Source organism: Ranitomeya variabilis, chromosome 3, assembly GCF_051348905.1.
Source record: "Ranitomeya variabilis isolate aRanVar5 chromosome 3, aRanVar5.hap1, whole genome shotgun sequence".
Taxonomy (NCBI): domain Eukaryota; kingdom Metazoa; phylum Chordata; class Amphibia; order Anura; family Dendrobatidae; genus Ranitomeya; species Ranitomeya variabilis.
In genome coordinates this window covers 508,431,326-508,452,723 of record NC_135234.1, presented here as the reverse complement: position 1 = coordinate 508,452,723, position 21,398 = coordinate 508,431,326, and the positions used below count along the sequence as shown (strand labels likewise).

General features: G+C 41.6%; 1 protein-coding gene across 6 annotated transcripts in view; it reads right to left on the bottom strand.

Moving 5' to 3' along the window:
* GABRG3 (gamma-aminobutyric acid type A receptor subunit gamma3) overlaps nucleotides 1-21,398 on the bottom strand; it is a 1,125,049-nt gene that overhangs the window by 86,591 nt on the left and 1,017,060 nt on the right. For 5 of the 6 annotated variants that reach the window (XM_077296878.1, XM_077296883.1, XM_077296881.1 and 2 more), the window contains one exon: nucleotides 1,996-2,148. In XM_077296878.1, coding sequence (XP_077152993.1) covers nucleotides 1,996-2,148 — 153 coding nt within the window. The remainder of the gene's footprint in view (nucleotides 1-1,995; nucleotides 2,149-21,398) is intronic. The other variant, XM_077296880.1, reaches the window with a different exon arrangement.

The following is a 21,398-nucleotide window of genomic DNA, read 5'->3' as shown; positions in this document are numbered from 1 at the left end:
CCCCATAGAATCCTCATGTTCACCCCCATAGAATCTCCTTGTTCACCCCACATAATCCACATATTCACCCCATAGAATCCCCAAGTTCAGCCCATAGAATCCCCATGTTCACCCCATAGAATCCACATATTCACCCCATAGAATCCCCAAGTTCAGCCCATAGAGTCCCCATGTTCACCCCCATAGAATCCTCATGTTCACCCCCATAGAATCCCCATGTTCACCCCACAGAATCCCCATGTTCACCCCCATAGAATCACCATGTTCACCCCCATAGAATCCCCATGTTCACTCCCATAGAATCCATATGTTCATGCACATGAAAAACAAAACACCACATACTCACCTCAGTCCCATTCCTAGGCGCCCTGCTTCTGCTGCTGTCTCTGATGCACTGACTCTGTGGAGGCACACAGCTGATGTGATGGCATGAGGCCCCTCTTCCACCAATGCTGACTGCGGGAGACAGTGAGCAAGCAGGCGGGCATGGTGCGGCCTGCGGACCTCAGGTTTTCAGCCCCATGGCTGTCTCAGTCCACAAACCAGACAGACAGCCAGAGGGCCGGATGTGGCCCATGGGCCGCACATTGCTCAGGTCTGTTCGCTGATATAAACCCTTGAAATGTGATGTGGTCCCTAAAAAATGTTTTGTAAATTTTGTTGGAAAAATGGAAAAAAAAAAAAATCGCTGGTCAAATTTTTACTTCCTAACAGAAAAAAAAAATTACACAGTTTAGGCCAGCAGCATCATAACGCTAATGGCCTGACCTGTGTGCTTTACAGTGCTAACATATGGAAATGCCGTGGTGCTACATAGAGGTTAAAGAATTAGGATGGAAGTCCCCTCCAGCACTCCTGGTTAGCCTCAATCGGTGCTTACAAACTCAGTGGGAAATAGCTTGTAAGCACTGTGCATGTTCGGCCACCATTAGGTCCTGTTGCCAACAAGCATTAAATAATAGAATACATATAATATCCATAGAGTGTAATGATATTTAAATAAAAAAAAAAAAATACTCAAATTTTCCCTTCGAGCTGCACACCACTGTAATGTCTATACTTTTTAGTTGCTTGAGGGACGGCACCCTATCTTAAGTGACATGTCTTTTCAGGTTACTTCAGCAGAGCTTATGCTAATGGTATGTCAGTGCACTTGTTTTGGAGACAACACAGTTATTATATTTGCATTTAGAGTTAACTGAACTGTGCCTTTGAACAATTGAGAGCAGTGATGAGAAGAAATGCTCTGGAAACTGTAGTGTAGGTAAAGAACTGGTGATTTCAGGATGATAAGAGACCAGGAGCCAATACAGAGGGGGAAATAGGTGAGCAGCTAATTGTTCTATAGAAATTATTCAGCTGGATAGAAGTGACTTGGATTTCGACAGTTAACTATGCAGCCTGGAATATAACTACTACAGGCTCTGGTTGTAAATCTCCTTGGCAACAAACTGTACATTATGTGAGAAAAACTCTCATTGCAGGAGAATGACAGCTGATAGAAAAATCAAATCAATTGCAAATTTGCTTATTTTCATGCTATCTAGCTAACTAAACCAATTTAATAACATGATAAAATTATTTTAACAAAAATGTTTCTTTTCAATGACAGCGGAAATGTTCAAAGTGGTGAGAAAATTAAACATAAAGTATAATAAAAAGCTGTATATGTTTTTATATACTTATTACAATAAAGTTACATGAAATGATAAATCCTTTTCGAGACCTATGAATTTTTAAGCCATATACATTAATGCAACTCTATGTGACTGCTGGAAGTGGTTTCTGAATCATTTCAAAGTGACAAGAAGAAAATCTGTCAGTATTCGTAGATAGAAACTATTACTGGTCACTGCAAGTCAAGAGATTGTATTTGTGCAGTCCCAAAGCTCACTTCTTTTCTTATACAGAGTTGTCAGCACTTATCACTGACATGCAATTTAAACAATGCGCAAACAAAGCAGAAATGACAGAACTGTCTTTTAAATGTCTTACCTAATGCTGTTCTTGCTGGTGCAGAATCTTTTTTTATCCAGAATGATACCCAGGATAACACAACTGTTAATATGCAAGGGATATATGTTTGAATAGTGAAGTATCCCATTCTTCTGCTTAAATCAAAGTACACAGTCATGACAATATAATCACCTGTTGGAACAAAAACAAAGCATTGTTAATATCCAATTTCTATGAATACTATTTTGCAAGAGAAATACAAAAGAAAATGTTGAAACACATTTAGACTTTAACAATATAATATTTTACCAACAAATCTGAATTGGTTTAGGATTCTCATTGTATTTCAAGCCTTTATCATTTTTATCAGATTTTCTGATGAACCCTTTTTAATGCATGTGTGTGAAGAACAGACCGCACTGGCAGTCACCGCAATCAGATGCAGTATCGTGTGTTAGGTGCAGGTGGCACTGTCAGGCACTAGATAGCAAGCATCCACCATTCGCGAGCGGTCAACAAGACTGGGACGGGGGATGATTAAAAAGGGACAGTCACACATCTACACACACACACACACACACACACACACACACACACACACACACACACACACACACACACACACACACATTTTCAAGTATACACTAGCACATGGCCGAGGGGCCATGCAAACTTTTATAGCAGCAGTGATACGGGACCTTCCAGATGGTCCAATAGGAGCTGCAACAGGACCTGAGTATGTGACCCCTGACCTCCAATGGGAAGTAATCCAGTGGGCATGCTCAGTATGGGAAAAGCAGGACTTAGTCCCATAAAGACCTGCTCGCTGCTGATCAGTGCTGGCTACAAAGACAGAGCCTGGAAGGGCAGCAGTAACCAGTCGCACAGTATCAGCTTGAGCCAGATGCTGGGACCGATGTCTCTGCTGAGCAGGCTCCACTGTGGCTGGAGAAGAATGTGAGACCGCAGCGGAGATGGTTCGAGATTTCCCCTGTGCAGAGGTCGGAAACTCGACACCAACATCATACAGATGAATAACTAATCAGAGCACCATATGAAGCCGCCCTGGTGCACCATAATCTCATAAACTGAAAATAAAGATTAAACAATAACCACAAGATGGATTTCAGAAACCAAGGTATCAGTATAATGGCGCCGACCTGACACTGTCTGTAGGCTACTGTGCACAATCCTGCTGACAGGTTCCCTTTAATGTAAAAAATTACACTATGCGCTAATATACAGGCCAAACTATTGTATGCCAATTATAGGTGCACTCTTCTGTTATGTGGTCAGGTACACAAATCTGCATATGGAGCCAGTCACGTATGCAATTTGTACATAGTGTGAATGTAGCTTAAGTCAGAACATTCCTAGAAATCTATATATAAGAGGCATCGTGATTACTCGCTAATCCTGCCCCCTGCACAGTAGCTCTGCCCCCACCACATCACCACACATAATATTACCACACACAATCCGCACTACATCACACACAATCCCGCCCCCCACAAATCCTGCACCCCCACCACATCACCACTGATAATTCTGCCCCCACCACATTACCACACATAATCCCGCCTCCCACCACATCACCACAGATAATCCCGCCCCCTACCACATTACCACACATAATCCCGCCCCCCTGCATCACAGATAATCCCGCCCCCACCACATCACCACACATAATCCCACCACATCACCACACATAATCCCGCCCCCCACATCACCACATAATCCTGCCCCTCACCACATTACCACACATAATCCCACCACATCACCATACATAATCCCACCACATCACCACACATAATCCTTCCCCCCCACATCACCACACATAATCCCGCCCCCCACCACATCACCACATAATCCTGCCCCCAACACATCACCACATAATCCTGCCCCTCACCACATTACCACACATAATCCTGCCCCCACCACATCACCACATCATCCTGCCCCAACACATCACCACACATAATCCAGACCCCCACCACATTACCACACATAATCCCGCCCCCCACCACATCACCACACATAATCCCGCCCCCCAACGCATTACCACACATAATCCCACCTCCCAACACATCACCACACATAATCCCACCCCCAACACATGACCACACATAATCCTGCCCCCCACCCCATTACCACACATAATTTCGCCCCCACCTCATTACCACACATAATCCCGCCCACCCACCACACATAATCGCGCCCCCAACACATCACCACACTATTGTTATTAACTTCATTTTAAGTTAATTTACCACCTGCGTAAGCGCTATTGAATGTTGTCATTATTTACTTTAGTTTAATCACCATCAGCGTTAATTATATAGCAATGAGCGTGCCGAGCGTTAGCTGGCTGGAAACATCTAGTATAATAATATTTGCTTTCCTCTGATCTGATTGATTTTGTACAAATCTGATAATCATAATATAGCATGTTCCATAAGATGCCATATATAAAACGGTATTGTCCCCATCAGGGCTGGCTCCAGGTTTTTGGGGCCCCGGGAGAAAGAGTCTCAGTGGGCCCAATCACACATACCACAATTCATGATACACATATATGGCAGAGAAATATAGGAATAGTACAATGCCAAAGATTTCACTTACTTCTTACACTACATGAGTGATATCTATTGTAAATTCTACAATAGCTCAGAAAACAGACAGTATAATGGGCTCCATACAGAATAATGAGCCCCATGTATTTATCCATACCATATTATGGGCACCACATACTGCTCCATACAGCATAATGAGCCCCATATATTACTCCAAACAGTATTATGGGCACAACATAGTGCTCCAAACAGAATAATGAGCCCCATATATTGCTACTTACAGAATTATAGACCACATATAATGCTCCATACTGTATAATGAGCCCATATATTTATCCATGCAGTATAATGAGTGTCATATAATGTTCCTTACAGTATAATGGACCCCATATAATGCTCCATACAAAATAATGAGCCCCATATATTGTTCCATACAGTATAATGAGCCCCATATAATGTTTAAAACAGTATAATGAGCTTCATATATTGCTTCATACATAATGGGACCCATGTAATATTCCATACAATATAAGACAGGCCCCATATCCTGCTCCAAACAGAATGGGCCCCATATAATGCTCCATGTATAATGGGCCCCATACGATGGTGCCCATATATTGCCCCAAACATGAAAAAAATTAAATACTCACCTCTACTCACTGACCGCTGCTCTGCTTGGACTTCTCAGCTTCGGTGTCATCTGGCTCACTGCACTGTGACTATTCAGGCAGAAGGCGCACAGTACTGATGTCATCACTTTTTCTGACCTGCAACATCACAGTCACGATATGCAGAAGACACCGCAATGGTGGAACAGGGAGAGGTAAGTATTGCAAGTACTGGGGCCCTGTGCAAGTGGGGGGGCCCACTTGTGGGCACCGGCACTGGCACAAGCACCGGGTCCCCATAGCGCGCCAATGTCCCTGATGGTGAGTGGGCTTCTTGCCTGCTCAGGGTCCCAGCACTTGGATTTCTTTCCACCAGTAATATAAAAAAAGCCTGAACATGTTTGGTATCTGTAAACTCATATTGACCCGGAGAATTGGCATTGGCAGGTTAGTTTTAGCATTTAGTGAACATTGTAAAAAAAAACAGTTGTGGAATTGCACCAATGTAGTTTTTCAAATGTAAAACTCGTCCTGCAAAAAACAAGCCCTCACAAGGCCATATTGATTGAAAAATTAAAAAGTTATGGCTTTGGGAAGAAGAGGAGCAGAAACAAAAAGGGGTGAAGGAGTAAAATATAACAATGGAGAAAGGTTGAACTTGATGGACCTATGTTTTTTCAACCTTTATAACTATTATATTTTAATTATATACCTTCTAATACTTGCAATCATATACACATTTACCATGCATTCTTCATTAATGTACCAACCTTTTGAACAGTATCAAACAAATTGAAATACAACATCCAACATATCCCAATCTAAGTGAGCCGTGAAAGCCACCTAATGTGAATAATGTATTCTGCACCAAAAAATGTTCATTGTATATAAGCTTGTTCAAATAATTACAATAATTAAAATAATTAGTAAACAATAGGCAATTTTATGTTGACATATTCCCTTAAAATATTGAAAATATTTGCCTATCAGCTATCACTGTTTTAAATACCTTTTGAACACAGGGATGTATACCATCTGAAGCTGATAGGTTAAATCTTTGTAAGGCAGCTCTGGGTTAGGTAAGCAACATTTACTGGAAAGTTTCATGTTATTTGATTTTTACCAGACTAGCGCCGAAATTGCTTGGTGTAATAAAACCTTTATTTTATTCCATCAAGTATTCTCTATTTCCACAGTGAAACTGAATGGCTTTAGCATCTGCACTGCCCAACTTAGTTAATTTATTAGAATACATTCTTTAGCCCATTCACGACCTGTAACGTACATGTACATCAAAATGCATGCTCCTGCCTTTGATGCGGGCCTGCATGCTGAGCCCGCATCTTTCCTCACATGTGACCTCTGATATAATCAGTTATTATGTGCCTTTAACAGCCATGCTCAAAGCACAGCTCCTCCCGCAGCTGTTAACCTGTTAAATCCCACTGTCAATCTTGGACAGCGGCATTTAATATGCACCAACAGGGGTGTGCAACATCAATTGCGCCCATCAGTGCTCCATTGACCTGATCGAAGGGTTCCAATGATTTGTTATAATAGATGCTGCTGATGACCTCAATGTCTGTCATTATGATCCTCATGTGAAAGCCAGCCCATTGCTGGTGTTAATAGGAGAACATGATTTTCCCAATACGTATCAGATGATTTACTGTTTTTAATAGTGATGACTTGAAACTGCAAAGTGAGAAAATAAAGTTTAAATCACTCCCATTTTGCTCCACTAGAAATAAAATAATTTTTGAAAAATACACATATTTGGTTGCACTGCATTTGTTAAAGTCTGAAAGATTAAAATATAAAATAAATTAATCCAATTGGTAAATAGCGTAAAGAGAAAAACAAAATGCCAGAATTTGGGGGTTTGTCTGCTGCAACATTGCAGTAAAATGCAATAAGAGATCAAAACATCTTATCTACCCCAAAATCATATCAGTAAAAACATCTGCTTAGGGCATAATAAATAAGCCATCACATAGCCCCATATCCAGAAAAATAAAAACGTTATTGGTCTTGGTAAATGGCGACACAAGCAAAAAAAAAATTCCTACAAATTTCCTAATTTTTTTTCACAACAAGTTAAAAACCTTTTATACAATTGGTATCTGTGTTCTTATACTGACCCGGAGAATCATATTGCCAGGTCAGTTTAATTGACCAACGCACCACATGACCTGGTCTGACAGTGTAAAATAAATAAATAAATAAAAAAATACAAATGATCCCCTCTATTTTCGTAAAAAGCCTTGGGAAAGCAAACTGAAGATGTTTTGCAGTAAGATGTTTCTTTTGGACAAAACAGTAATGATATTGGATAAAATGCTGTGGCAATGCTGAGTCTTATAAAGGTGCTCTCTGAATCGTTAGGCTTCTTTTATATGTATCTGGTAATGCTTACTACATGAAAAAAATAGCCACTGTATTTGTGAAATGCATTTTTTATTTTCTTAATAATCTTGTTTTTAATCATAAATCAATAAATCAACATAAATCAATTATATTATAATTGATTTTAATCTAATATTATGCAATGCTCTGCTTAAAATCAATTAAATAGCTCAAGTTAACATAAACCTACTAACAATCCATACATTTACCATAAACTGATAATTAAACCCTTTAATCCTGCTTCATCCCATTTTAGTGATGAGCACACATAGCCCACACATTTGAGAACACATACACTAAGTGGAGAAAAGTTTTGGGACACATCTCTTAATCACTGAATTCAGGTTTTTCATTAGTCTCACTGCCACAGGTGTAAAAAGTCAAGCAAAGAGCCTTACCACCTTCTTTTGCAACATTTGTGACAGAATGGGTCATTCTGAAGAGCTCACTGAATTTAAGTGTGATATTGTAATTTCAGGTCACTAGAAGTGGGCAACTGTATTTGAGTGGAATTGAATTTTACAAAAATAAGTATTCTCCAGAATATAGATTTTTTTGTAACTCAGTCTGTCCAAATTCAATGACACAGTTGCCAGCCATGTCTGCCATTTTGCTGAACTATAAAGGGCTGAAAAAGGTTAAAAAAAAACAAAACAGACAAACTAATACTCACCTCTGCTGCCTGCATGTTGCCCACTATCTTCTCTTCAGGCCCTTTTCTTTCTGCAGTCATTTGCTGTTGTCATCTTTCAAGAACAGAATTTTTGGCTGGAACTAGGCATCATTGGTCAAGGAATATCATAACTTCATGATGTGCATTATGACATTATGATGTGACTTAACCTCCAATGCGTGGTTGTAGCTGGAAGTACTGGTCTAAAGTAAATATACTAGACATAGGAAGTTAAGAATAACCCAACAAATATCCTGGCGACATTCTCAATTTTCGATATACATATTTAGTTCAAGAGTAATCATTATAATGTCCCAGATATTGGACTGGAATTATGGGCCAATCATCAATCACATATATAACGCAGCAACAGAAAAAAGGATGACCAGAAAGGCCAAAAAGGCTCCCTGACTAAGGCTCTGCCGAAACGTGCATAGGGGTGATGTGGGGACAACTGGCACTACCCTTACCCCTTTACTTCCTGGGTCATCCACCAGACTCTGATATAGGTATACAAATTAATATTCACTTTTCTTTGTTTTTGTCTGTACTACTACATTATCTATATAGTACTTATGAGTGACTGCCAAACTGACTTCCTTTGGATCCAGATATGGTAATGGATGTATCTATATCTGACTGGGGGTTATACTAAAGGGTCCCTGAGTATAGCTTATTACCAATTGACAATGGTAAATATGATATGTTGATAGTAGCCAGGGTCTCCATGTCCCATATTTGTAAAGTTGTCCATATGTACTGTGGTTGTATCCACCTCTCTACCTGTTGTTTATATTTAATCTGAATAAAGTTTTTCTATATCTTTATATAACATTTGACCTTTTTGATCATCCTTTTTTCTGTTGCTGCGTTGGACATAGGAAGTTTCAGTTATTGTAACATCTTGGTGTTACAACACAAGGTGACTTCCAAGGCCTGGTCCATGCCAGAAGTCTTGTTCTAGCGAGAAGAAACTGGCATGTGACTGTGAATAGTGGGCAACAGGTAGTAGAGCAACAGAGATGCTCAGACTGATGAGCAGTGAGGTAAGTGTTAGGGTTTTAATTTTTTTTAAATGTTATGTGTATTATGCTCTTGTGTATGCAGATTGAATACTGAGAAAATTTCATCTTGTGGAGAATAACTTTGTTACATTACAAGTTTCCAGATAAAATCCATAACATTTTTCCATATCTGCTAATCTCTAAATGTCACCATTTGCAACAAGTCAGTTTGTGAAATTTCTCCCCTTCTAAACATTCCACAGTCAAAGTTGTATTCTTGAAAAGTGGAATTGGTTAGGAGCATGTAAAAGTAAACCGCTTAGTGTTGAGACAAATAGTTCTTAAAATTTTACCAAAGCATTGCTGACTGAATAACAGGATTTCATACGTTTGGTAATAACAGAAGGATAAAAGCTGTATGCCAGGAATTTCATGGCATGCGTTTCTATGGCTAGCTGCATACAAGTTTTACATAACCAAGACTATGTCTTGACTATAGGATAAAAAAAAATGTAATCACGGTGTACTTTTTCCAGGTGATAACAATGTGACATTAGTCAGCTAAAGCAATTGCTCATTAATTTCACTGTATGATTTTTGGCTATGGGTAACATTATCCATTTTCATCTACCCAATTTCAAAAAGGTTGTGACACTGTGCAAAATGTAAAGAATACAAGATATCAATGATTTGTAAATCTTATAGACAACAATGTATAACATCAAACAAAGGTACAGAGGTTGAAATGTAAGTAATCTTGAATTAAAAAAATAATAATTTAAAAATTGACATCAGCGACACTTCTCAAAAAAGTTGGGCTGTAAAACATTGGAAAAGTAAGTGGTAGTAATGAAAACAGCTGAAGGGTTAATTTTCAACTAAGTCATATGACTGAAGAAAAGAGCATGCCATATTGTCCAGCATGAAGCCCTACAGTGATTTCCATGTTATATTTTTATGTCTCCACAGGTCCCCCACTCACAAAATGAAGACCCTAAAGTAACCCCCATGCAGTGGCACAGTGGGACCAAATATCCTCCAATATCCAACAAAGCATGACGCCCATAGAGCCCAGACTCCAACCCTCATCCCCAATCCAGTCAGATTGCCACACAGCTCCCCCTACACAGTATAATGTCTAACACAACCCCACACACAGTGTGATGCCTCCAAAGATCCCCTTCACAAACAGTGACTGCCAAAATTTAAAAAATAAATAAATCTGCTCACTTAGCCCTATTCTCTTGATGCATTACTCTAGCCTGTGCTGTTTGCGGATGAAGGATCTGCACAGCAGGCTTGATCTGATGACATCATTGCACTTGCTTCTATGAGAATCAAGCAAACAGGCTGAGTACTAAATTAAGGAACCAATGACTTTCTGTTCCTCCATTGTATTCAATTGCATATCCATCCTGAGGTCACAAGTACAGTTGAAATCTAGATGCACTTTTTTTCAGGCCTCACCAACTCACGGGTCCATGGTGGTCACATGGAATGCCGCCATTAGTGGTATGCAACTATTCAACCTCTCTTAAGATATTTGACATAGATCTTACCTTAGTAATGTAAAAGTGTCCTCAACATGTAAGACTGTGGAAATTGATGATAACTGTAAATTGACAAATTTATTTAAGTGGAATTGAATTCTACTAGAATTTAGCAAAAAGCAGTACTCTACTTATTGCAACTCTTCTGTAATTCACGCCAAGCTAATTCAGCAAAATGCTGGCCACTATTTATTTGATCTCTAAGATCACAACAATGTCATGATATTAGGATGTGCCCTGCGACCTTCCAACGTGCACTGTAGATTGGAACTTCTGGCTGGGACTAGGACCAGGAAGACCCTGTCACCCTAGGCCTAATCATTGCCAAATGTCATGGGCCTACAATGAGGATGCAGTGCCAAGAACCATATGGAAAAAAATGAAAAGTGATTTTTTTAAATTCTACACCATCAGTTTAATACATCCTGGGTCTCTCTAGATAATTATAAGGTAAATTCAATTCAGGAAAACTAATTTAGCTGAAAATCAAATTTCCCAGTAAATTGTGAACAATTTGTTGAATTCCAGTCCCATCAGATCCACTCACCTCTAATGGTAACCGTTTTTCAACACATTATCTTAAGAATTTGTTCATTGGTTTATGGTTAATCTGTGAGCCCTGAGCATCCATTCACTATACAGATTCCCCCTAAAATGGCTACGGCATTTCTGGTCTGTGTTTTCGTCCAGGATATTATAGTTTCTCCTGATTGCCTGTGCTATTCCTTGTGATGTGATAGTTGCATGGCATTATGAAAAGCAAGCGCAGGCGCTCCTAAGGTCATGTGAGCCTTCTCTAGCTGATGCAATTTTCTGCTTCTGGCAAAATGTAATTTTTTTTCAGATTTATGTGAATCGAATCACAACTTACTTGAATTCCAGTGAAGTTTCTAAAATTTGCATCAAATTGATTTATGTATCTCTAATATTTAATATTATATAGTAAAATTACACTGCAAAAATAATGTTAAGAACATTTTATTGTTTAAATACGGTAATAATCAACTTTGCCAATGTATATTAACATTTTTTAATTTTACCTTCTATTTAAAAAAAAATAAAAATCATAGAGAATATGTCAGTAAAACACAGCTGTGTTATAATGTCACCTTAAATGGCTTATTTGAGGCTATAGTCAGCTTGATGATATGCAGCAAGATAACCTTACAACCCGGTAATAGCATCTGATCTGAGTTTCATTAAGATGATGTATTATGATCATAATTGGACAATTTATTTCAGGCTCTAATCAAAATATTTGACATGGAAACAATTGTTAAGCACAAGGATGAAGGGAAAGGAAGGCAGACCACTAAATAAAAAATAATTAGCAATTATGGAAGGTCGAACTCTTAAAATCATTACGTAGGAAGCTACAATTATATATGAAGAACAAAGAATACATCATAGGCATCTAAGAAAGAGTTATTGCATTTGTGCAAGATTAATACGACTATAAGGTGCTATTAAAAGAACACAACATTATTGTGTTGTAAATATTAGATTATCCAGTTGTACACTATCAAACTATGTGGAGTGTATAAATCATTTTTCGAATTCCTTCTTTGCCTTATTGTCTTTAAAACTTGAGTATAAATAATTTTCTAATTTTTAAGTGACACTTGCTACAAGCTAAGCTAGTGCCCAAGCAATGGGTACACTATTTTTATGGCAGGGCATATGACATGAACAGTGCACAATACCAAAGTTTCAAACAGCATTATCACTTTCACCAAAACCCAGTAGTCCTCTGTCATGGCACAAGAACTGGGAGAAACTGCAGGAGTCTTGATGTGTGGAATATTCCTCAACTGACAGTAGAGAAGTAACTATAGGGATGACAGTTGTGGCCCAGTCCCGTAATGCAGAGAATCCACAACACCCCCCACCCTTGCCACCAAATCATGCAATTCAAGGCCGTGCATACAAGGACCTAAGGTTTGCCAGGTGAGAACTCAATATGCGGGGCCTTAAAGAAAAGAAAGTATAGGAGAAGAAAGTACTGTAAATGCAAGTTTTTCTCTGATCTGGCATCTGATTGTAGGGTTATTACCAAGATAGTAAGGTATCTCCTATCTCTGAGACAGGCGTTAACCCACTGATAGTTGGGGAGGGTCTATCAATTGGAACCCACAGTGATCCTCAGAATAGGGTTCTGGAATCCAAAAACCTAGCTTATCATAGCCCTGGATTGAAGGAAAAGGAAGTGACCATGCTCCATTCATTGACTCTGGGGCTGCTGATGAAAGCCAAACACAATGCAATCAATAAATCACTTACGTTATCCTCTATCCTGTGGATAAGGGATAACTAAAGGTACCTTCACACTAAGCGACACTGCAGCGATATCGACAATGATGCCGATCGCTGCAGCGTCGCTGTGTGGTCGCTGGAGAGCTGTCACACAGACAGCTCTCCAGTGACCAACGATGCCGAAGTCCCCGGGTAACCAGGGTAAACATCGGGTTGCTAAGCGCAGGGCCGCGCTTAATAACCCAATGTTTGCCCTGGTTACCAGTGTAAATGTAAAAAAACAAACACTACATACTTACATTCGCGTCCCCCGGTGTCCGCTTCCCTGCACTGTGTGAGCGCGGGCAGTAGCAGGGCACAGCGGTGACGTCACCGCTGTGTTTTGCTTTCCGGCCGGCACTGACACATTCAGTGCAGGAAGCTCTGAGCAGCAGCGCGGACGCCGGGGGACGTGACAGACATCAGAGGGTGAGTATGTACTGTTTTTTTTTTTACTTTTACAATGGTAACCAGGGTAAATATCGGGTTACTAAGCGCGGCCCTGCGCTTAGTAACCCGATATTTACCCTGGTTACCATTGTAAAACATCGCTGGCATCGTTGCTTTTGCTGTCAAACACAAGGATACATGCTGATCTGACAACCAAATAAAGTTCTGGACTTTCAGCAATGACCAGCGATATCACAGCGGGATCCAGATCGCTGCTGCGTGTCAAACACAACGATATCGCTATCCAGGATGCTGCAACGTCACGGATCGCTATCGTTATCGCTGCAAAGTCGTTTAGTGTGAAGGTATCTTAAGCATATCAATGATAACATTTTAACCCCTTAATCCCATATGTTGTACTATCCCATCAAGGTGACCTGGGACTTAATTCCCAGTGATGGGATAGTACGTCATATGCGATCGGCCGCTTTCACGGGGGGGGGGGGAGCGCAGCTGATCGCGGCCGGGTGTCAGCTGACTATCGCAGCTGACATCCGGCACTATGTGCCAGGAGCAGTCATGGACCACTCCCGGCACATTAACCCCTGGCACACTGTGATCAAACATGATTGCAGTGTTCCGGCGGTACAGGGAAGCATCGCGCAGGGAGGGGGCTCCCTGTGTGCTTCCCTGAGATGATCGGTACAAGACAATGTGCTAACCTTGTACCGAGCGTCTCCTCCCTGCAGGCCCCGGATCCAAAATGGCTGTGGGGCTACTTCCGGGTCCTGCAGGGAGGTGGCTTGCCAAGTGCCTGCTCAGAGCAGGCGCTCGTAAGTCAGGAGCAGGGCACGTCAGATCGCTGATCTGACAATGCTCTGCAAAGTATCAGATCAGCGATCTGTCACTATACAGTGATGTCCCCCCTGGGACAAAGTAAAAAAAAAAATTTTAAATGTGTAAAAAAAAATAATAATTCCTGAATAAAGATAAAAAAAAATATTGTTCCCATAAATACATTTCTTTATCTAAATAAAACAAAACCAATAAAAGTACACATATTTAGTATCGCCGCGTCTGTAACGTCCCAACCTGTAAAATTGGCCCACTAGTTAACCCCTTCAGTGAACACCGTAAAAAAAAAATAAACGAGGCAAAAAACAACGCTTTATTATCATACCGCCGAACAAAAAGTGGAATAACACCCAATCAAAAAGACGGATATAAATAACCATGGTACCACTGAAAACATCATCTTGTCCTGCAAAAAACGAGCTGCCATACAGCATCATCAGCAAAAAAATAAAAAGTTATAGTCCTCAGAATAAAGCGATGCAAAAATAATTATGTTTTCTATAAAATAGTTTTTATCGTATAAAAGCGCCAAAACGTTAAAAAATAATGTAAATGAGGTATCGCTGTAATCGTACTGACCCAAAGAATAAAACTGCTTTATCTATTTTACCAAACGTGGAATGGTATAAACGCCCCCCCCAAAAGAAATTTATGAATAGCTAGTTTTTGGTTATTCTGCCTCACAAGAATCGGAATGAAAAGCGATCAAAAAATTTTGCATGCCCAAAAATGGTACCAATAAAAACATCAACTCGTCCTGCAAAAAACAAGACTTCATATGACTCTGTGGACCAAAATATGGAAAAATTATAGGTCTCAAAATGTGGTAACGCAACAAATATTTTTTGCAATAAAAAGCATCTTTTAGTGTGTGACAGCTGCCAATCATAAAAATCTGCTAAAAAATCTGCTATAAAAGTAAACCAAACCCCCCTCATCACCCCTTTAGTTAGGGAAACATAAAACAATTTAAAAAATGTATTTATTTCCATTTTCCCATTAGGGCTAGGGTTAGGGTCAGGGTTGGGGTTAGGGTTAAGGCTAGGGTTAGGGTTAGGGCTAGGGTTAGGGCTAGGGTTGGGGCTAGGGGTGGGGCTAGGGGTGGGGCTAGGGGTGGGGCTACAGTTAGGGCTACAGTTAGGGTTGGGGCTAAAGTTAGGGTTAGGGCTGGGGCTAAAGTTAGGGTTGGGGCTAAAGTTAAGGTTAGGGCTACAGTTAGGGTTGGGGCTAAAGTTAGGGTTAGGGCTGGGGCTAAAGTTAGAGTTAGGGCTAAAGTTAGGGTTGGTGTTTGGATTACATTTATGGTTGGGATTAAGGTTAGGGGAGTGTCAGGGTTAGGGGTGTGGTTAGGGTTATGGTTAGGGTTAGGGTTAGATGTGTGTTTGGGATAGGGTTTCAGTAAGAATTGGGGGTTTCCACTGTTTAGGCACATCAGGGCTCTCCAAACGCGACATGGCGTCCGATCTCATTTCCAGCCAATTCTGCCTTGAAAAAGTAAAACAGTGCTCCTTCTCTTCCGAGCTCTCCCGTGCACCAAAACAGGGGTTTACCCCAACATATGGGGTATCAGCATACTCAGGACAAATTGGACAACAACTTTTTGGGTCCAATTTCTCTTGTTACCCTTGGGAAAATAAAACTTTGGGGGGCTAAAAAAACATTTTTGTGGGAAAAAATAACTTTTATTTTCACAACTCTGTGTTATAAACTGTAGTGAAACACTTGGGGGTTCAAAGTTCTCACAACACATTTAGATAAGTTCCTTGGGGGGGTCTAGTTTCCAATATGTGGTCACTTGTGGGGGATTTCTACTGTTTAGGGGCATCAGGGGCTCTGCAAATGCAACGTGACGCCTGCAGACCAATCTATCTAAGTCTGCATTCCAAATGGCGCTCCTTCCCTTCCGTGCTCTGCCATGCACCCAAACAGTGGTTTACCCCCACATATGGGGCATCAGCGTACTCAGAATAAATTGTACAACAACTTTTGGGGTCCATTTTCTCCTGTTACCCTTGGTAAAATAAAACAAATTGGAGCTGAAGTAAATTTTTTGTGAAAAAAAGTTAAATGTTCATTTTTTTTAAACATTCCAAAAATTCCAGTAAAACACCTGAAGGGTTAATAAACTTTTTGAATGTGGTTTTCAGCACCTTGAGGGGTGTAGTTTTTAGAATGGTGTCACACTTGGTTATTTTCTATCACATAGACCCCTAAAAATGACTTCAAATGTGATGTGGTCCCTAAAAAAATATTGGTGTTGTAAAAATGAGAAATTGCTGGTCAACTTTTAACCCTTATAACTCCCTGACAAAAAAAAAATGTTGGTTCCAAAATTGTGCTGTTGTAAAGTAGACATGTGGGAAATGTTACTTTTTAAGTATTTTGTGTGACATATCTCTGTGATTTAATGGCATAAAAATTCAAATTTGGAAAATTGCAAAATTTTCAAAATTTTCGCCAAATTTCCGTTTTTTTCACAAATAAATGCATGTTATATCGAAGAAATGTTACTGCTATCATGAAGCCCAATATGTCTCGAGAAAACAATGTCAGAATAGCCAAGATCCGTTGAAGCGTTCCAGAGTTATAACCTCATAAAAGGTCAGTGGTCAGAAATGTAAAAATTGGCCCGGTCATTAACGTGCAAACAACCCTTGGGGCTTAAGGGGTTAAGGCAGGCCAGTGTGACAATGCAAAGTGACATTAGCCCAGTCTCTGATGCTTCAGAAGTGTTGGAAATGGTGCTACACATGTTTTTCTTTTGCAAGTTGTGAATTGAATCTCAAAATTTTGAAATCGTGTTTAACCGTAAATTTCAGGAAATTCGAATCAAACTCCATCCTCCTCTCATCTCTATTAGGTACCCATCTGGAGTTTTAATTAATTCCTATGAATATATTTTGGGGGCTGTTCTTCGGTTTGCAGTCTCCTATGCTCCATTAGGTTATACTACTTTTTTACTTTGCATACCAAGTGTGCCCTTATTCAAAGTTTCATACAGAGCTAGTAAATGATCCTTGATAGACAGATGATAGATGATTTATAGTTATATTTCTGATTTTATCTTTTGCTGTCTTTTTTCTGTCTCTTTATGTTTTATGTATATTAATAACTTTTCCCATTCTGTTAAATTGAAAGCATAAGTGTACAAAAGGTACAAAACATACACAAAATGGTAATATATTTTTAATCAGAACTATTTACAATGTTGTTTCATATTTGTTGCCATTTATTGAAGATGCATTAGAGCAATGCAAAACAGGATGACATTTATGCAGTTACAATGAGATCAGAAGATAATTCAGATACTGTGCTTTATATGCTTTTGTTTATTTGTATATAATGAATATTTACCAAATTAAGCTACTGAGCAAAACAAAGCTTGCCTGTATTTATGCACACCATCTGTGGAAAACCAAGGTTTTGTTACTCTCATTACTCACAACATGTTATAACTTCTTTTGATACACAAACCCATCTAGAAAGTGGACCAATACTCTGCAACTTACCAATCACTCTTTTTTCTAAGGTGGCTCTTCCTCATCAGCATTATTTAAGCATTTAAAGTGTGTTCCAAAGTCTAAAAGTTACCGTTTTCCATGAGATAGAGAATAATTTTCTGATTGCTGGGGGTATGACCGTTGTGGCTCCTACGGATCCTGAGTTTTGAAAAACCCTGGCTGAATGGGTAGGGGTCAACCATGCATGCTGCCACTTCATTTATTCTAATGGGAATGCTCATTCACATCTTTCCAGACCCCAGAGCATACGAAATGCAATATATGAAAAATTAAAATATCATTACACTCACCGCTCACCTCTCCAGCTCCTCTGCTACTCACCACTACCCCTCCGGTCCTCACCATATCATTCCATCCCATGCTGCTCACATTGGAATCTTCGGTCCTAGCTCTCTGTGCCAGATTTCTGGGTGTCATGGTGCCTTGGAGGGTTTTGCACAGGCACGAGATCTCAAAGGCGCTTGTCATGACACTGTTGACATATCATGCGCCTGGCACCTGTGCAGAACCCTCCAGGGGACAAATATACTCAGAAGTCCAGCGCGGCTGAAGTGGACCAATGATTCCTGTAACAACTCTGCTGGCATCACGGCATGGCCTCGCATTTCTCACACTATCTTACCCACTGCTCCAGGCCATGATGTGGTTTCTGTTTTTTGCCAGCTCCATGTTCTGTGTCTCTGCTCTCTGCATGCTTCATAGTTCTGTGTATAGAGGGGCGGCGCCTGAACTCTCTGGTTCTTATAGGAATCAGGTGCATCTGTCCAATCTGTTCCTGACCAATTGCCAGGAGACCTCCAGTATTTAGTTCAGCTCCTCCCAGTGTTCTGGGCCTGTGCAATGTGTTTGCTCAGTTAGTGTCTAGCTGCTGAGTTTGCCTGGCCTTGCTCTATATTACTCCCTCGCTGGAGGCTCTACTCTGTATTCTTGGTCTTGTTGTCCGCCCTCCAGGAGGCAGAATATCCTGGTCCCAGTGTCTTTGTCCTTGTGTCTTGTTCCATTGCCTTGTCTGCACTTAGTCTTACCTCGGTCTCCTAGTCTTTGGCTTCCTTCCCTGTTGTCTTTCCTTGTATTCTCAGTCTGCTTTCACTCCGCACTCTTGCAGCTCTGCCTGCTCTGAACCTTTGTGACTTTACCTCAGCTCCTCGCTTCTGCGTTTCTGCTCCTTTCTACTCAGCTTATCTTCTGCTGTTGCAGTTATCCCTTGCTGCAGCTTCTCTCCACATTCTTTGTGGCTCTGCTCAGCTTTGCTGCAGAGACCCCTCCCGCAGCTCCTCTCCGCTCCTTGCGGTTCTACCTGGCTCCGCTCCTTGCGGTTCTACCTGGCTCCGCTCCTTGCGTTTCTACCTGGCTCCGCTCCTTGCGTTTCTACCTGGCTCCGCTCCTTGCGGTTCTACCTGGCTCCGCTCCTTGCGGTTCTACCTGGCTCCGCTCCTTGCGGTTCTACCTGGCTCCGCTCCTTGCGGTTCTACCTGGCTCCGCTCCTTGCGGTTCTACCTGGCTCCGCTCCTTGCGGTTCTACCTGGCTCCGCTCTTTGCGGTTCTACTTCTCCTGCACTTGGCTCCGCCGCCAGCTCTTGGCTCCGCCTCCTGCCTGTCTGCACGTGGCTCCGCCTCCAGCTCTTGGCTCCGCCTCCTGCATGTCTGCACTTGGCTCCGCCTCCAGCTCTTGGCTCCGCCTCCTGCGGTTTTGCACTTGGCTCCGCCTCCAGCTCTTGGCTCCGCCTCCTGCGGTTTTGCACTTGGCTCCGCCTCCTGCTCTTGGCTCCGCCTCCTGCATTTCTGTTCTTGGCTCTAGCTCCTGTGCTTTCGCTCTGCATCCGCTCTTGCGGTCTTTATCTACTTATTCCTAGGTCCTCGTGTCTGAACAGGTTCTTACCCGTTCTACATACCTGCCTGCAGACCGGTCCCTACCGGTTCTTCCAGTGTACCAGTCTTGTCCACCAGTCCTGCCAGAGAGCCAGCCGTGCCCGCCTGCCTACCAGAGAGCCAGCCGTGCCCACCTGCCTGACAGTGTTCCTGTTGTACCCGTCTGCCTGCCTATGTGCCAGCCGTGCCCGCTTGCTTGTCTATGTTCCGTTCCCCGGTGGGATCAGCAGCCACAACCAGACTCCACCCTGGAGTGGTACCTGGTAGCTTCCTATTGCACTGCACAAGTCTGACCTCACCATCAGAGGCTCCAGCGAACACCTAGGAAGCTACTTAGTTACGCCCCTTCCAGGGAGGTTTGGTCTGTGGTCCAGTTGGGCCACTCCCCCGCACGCCCGCGCCAACCAGTCTGGGCGCGAGCATGACAATTCCAATGTGAGTGGCAGGGGACAAGAAGATGCCGCACGAATCAAATGGGTGGCAGTAAGTGGGACCGTATAGGTGAGTATAATGATTTTTTTTTATCTTTTAACTGTTTGACGACATATTGTGGTTCAGAAAAATAGTGCCTATTTGTTGTGATTTTGCTGCATCCATCCAGAAGCAAAATTCTAAATTACTACATGTTGGTGAATACGAATGTTTTGTAAAATTTGAGAAGAATTCAATTTCACCAATTTATTTGGTCATCTCTAAATCACTTGTATTAGGAATGAATGGCGTGCTACTGATGCATTCAGCTGGGGCTTAACAGAGCTTCGAATCTTATAGAGGATAACATTCAAACTTGAGAGCACTCCTTTCAGGTGACATCATTCCAGGATGCAGTGCTTCTGTCATTGTCTGATAGCTTGCCTGCAATGAACAGAAGGTCTGCCTATCTGTTATGTTTAGTATATAGTAGTGTATTTTCTATTAATTGTGTTATTAGTCATTTAATATTACTGTAGAAATTGCTGTAAATATATATATAAGGCTGGTTTCACATTTGTGGTTTTGTCCGCAGCATTTCGGACACATACATCCGCATGAGTCTTGATTTCCTATCTTTTACATTGTAGACGCAGGTGCATACGTTTGCATGCGTTAGCCCACGTTTGCTTACGCATGCATTTTTTTGCTGTCTGCGGCTGGCACTTCTGAGGCACCATGTTAGAATTTTTGTGGCTGCAAATTTCCGCCACTATACTCATGCGGACGCTTGCGGAAGGAGTGCGTTAAATAAACGCATTACAGTCTATGGGAATGCATGCATACGCAAGTGCTTGAGTTCGCTTGCGTTTGCATATGCATGCATTCTTCTGAGTAAACATGTCAAGTAACTTGTTTTAAGCCACCCTCCAAACAAAGGTTATAAAAGAAGATGTGGGCAGTGGAAGTCCATTACTCTCAAGCAGTGGCGTAACTACAAAGTTATGGGCCCCGGTGCAAACTTCCAAATGGGGCCCCCCTCCTGGGCCGGCCCTGGCCCCCCCGGGCCGGCCCCCCCTTCCCCTAGATACGCCTCGGACTGTTGCCGTGCAGGAGGAATCTCCTGCACTGCAACATGGTGTTGGGTGCCAGCACAGCCCGCACAGTGGTATATACAGCACAGCCCACACAGGGGTATATACAGCACAGCCCACACAGGGATACATAGAGCACAGCCCACACAGGGATACATAGAGCACAGCCCACACAGGGATACATAGAGCACAGCCC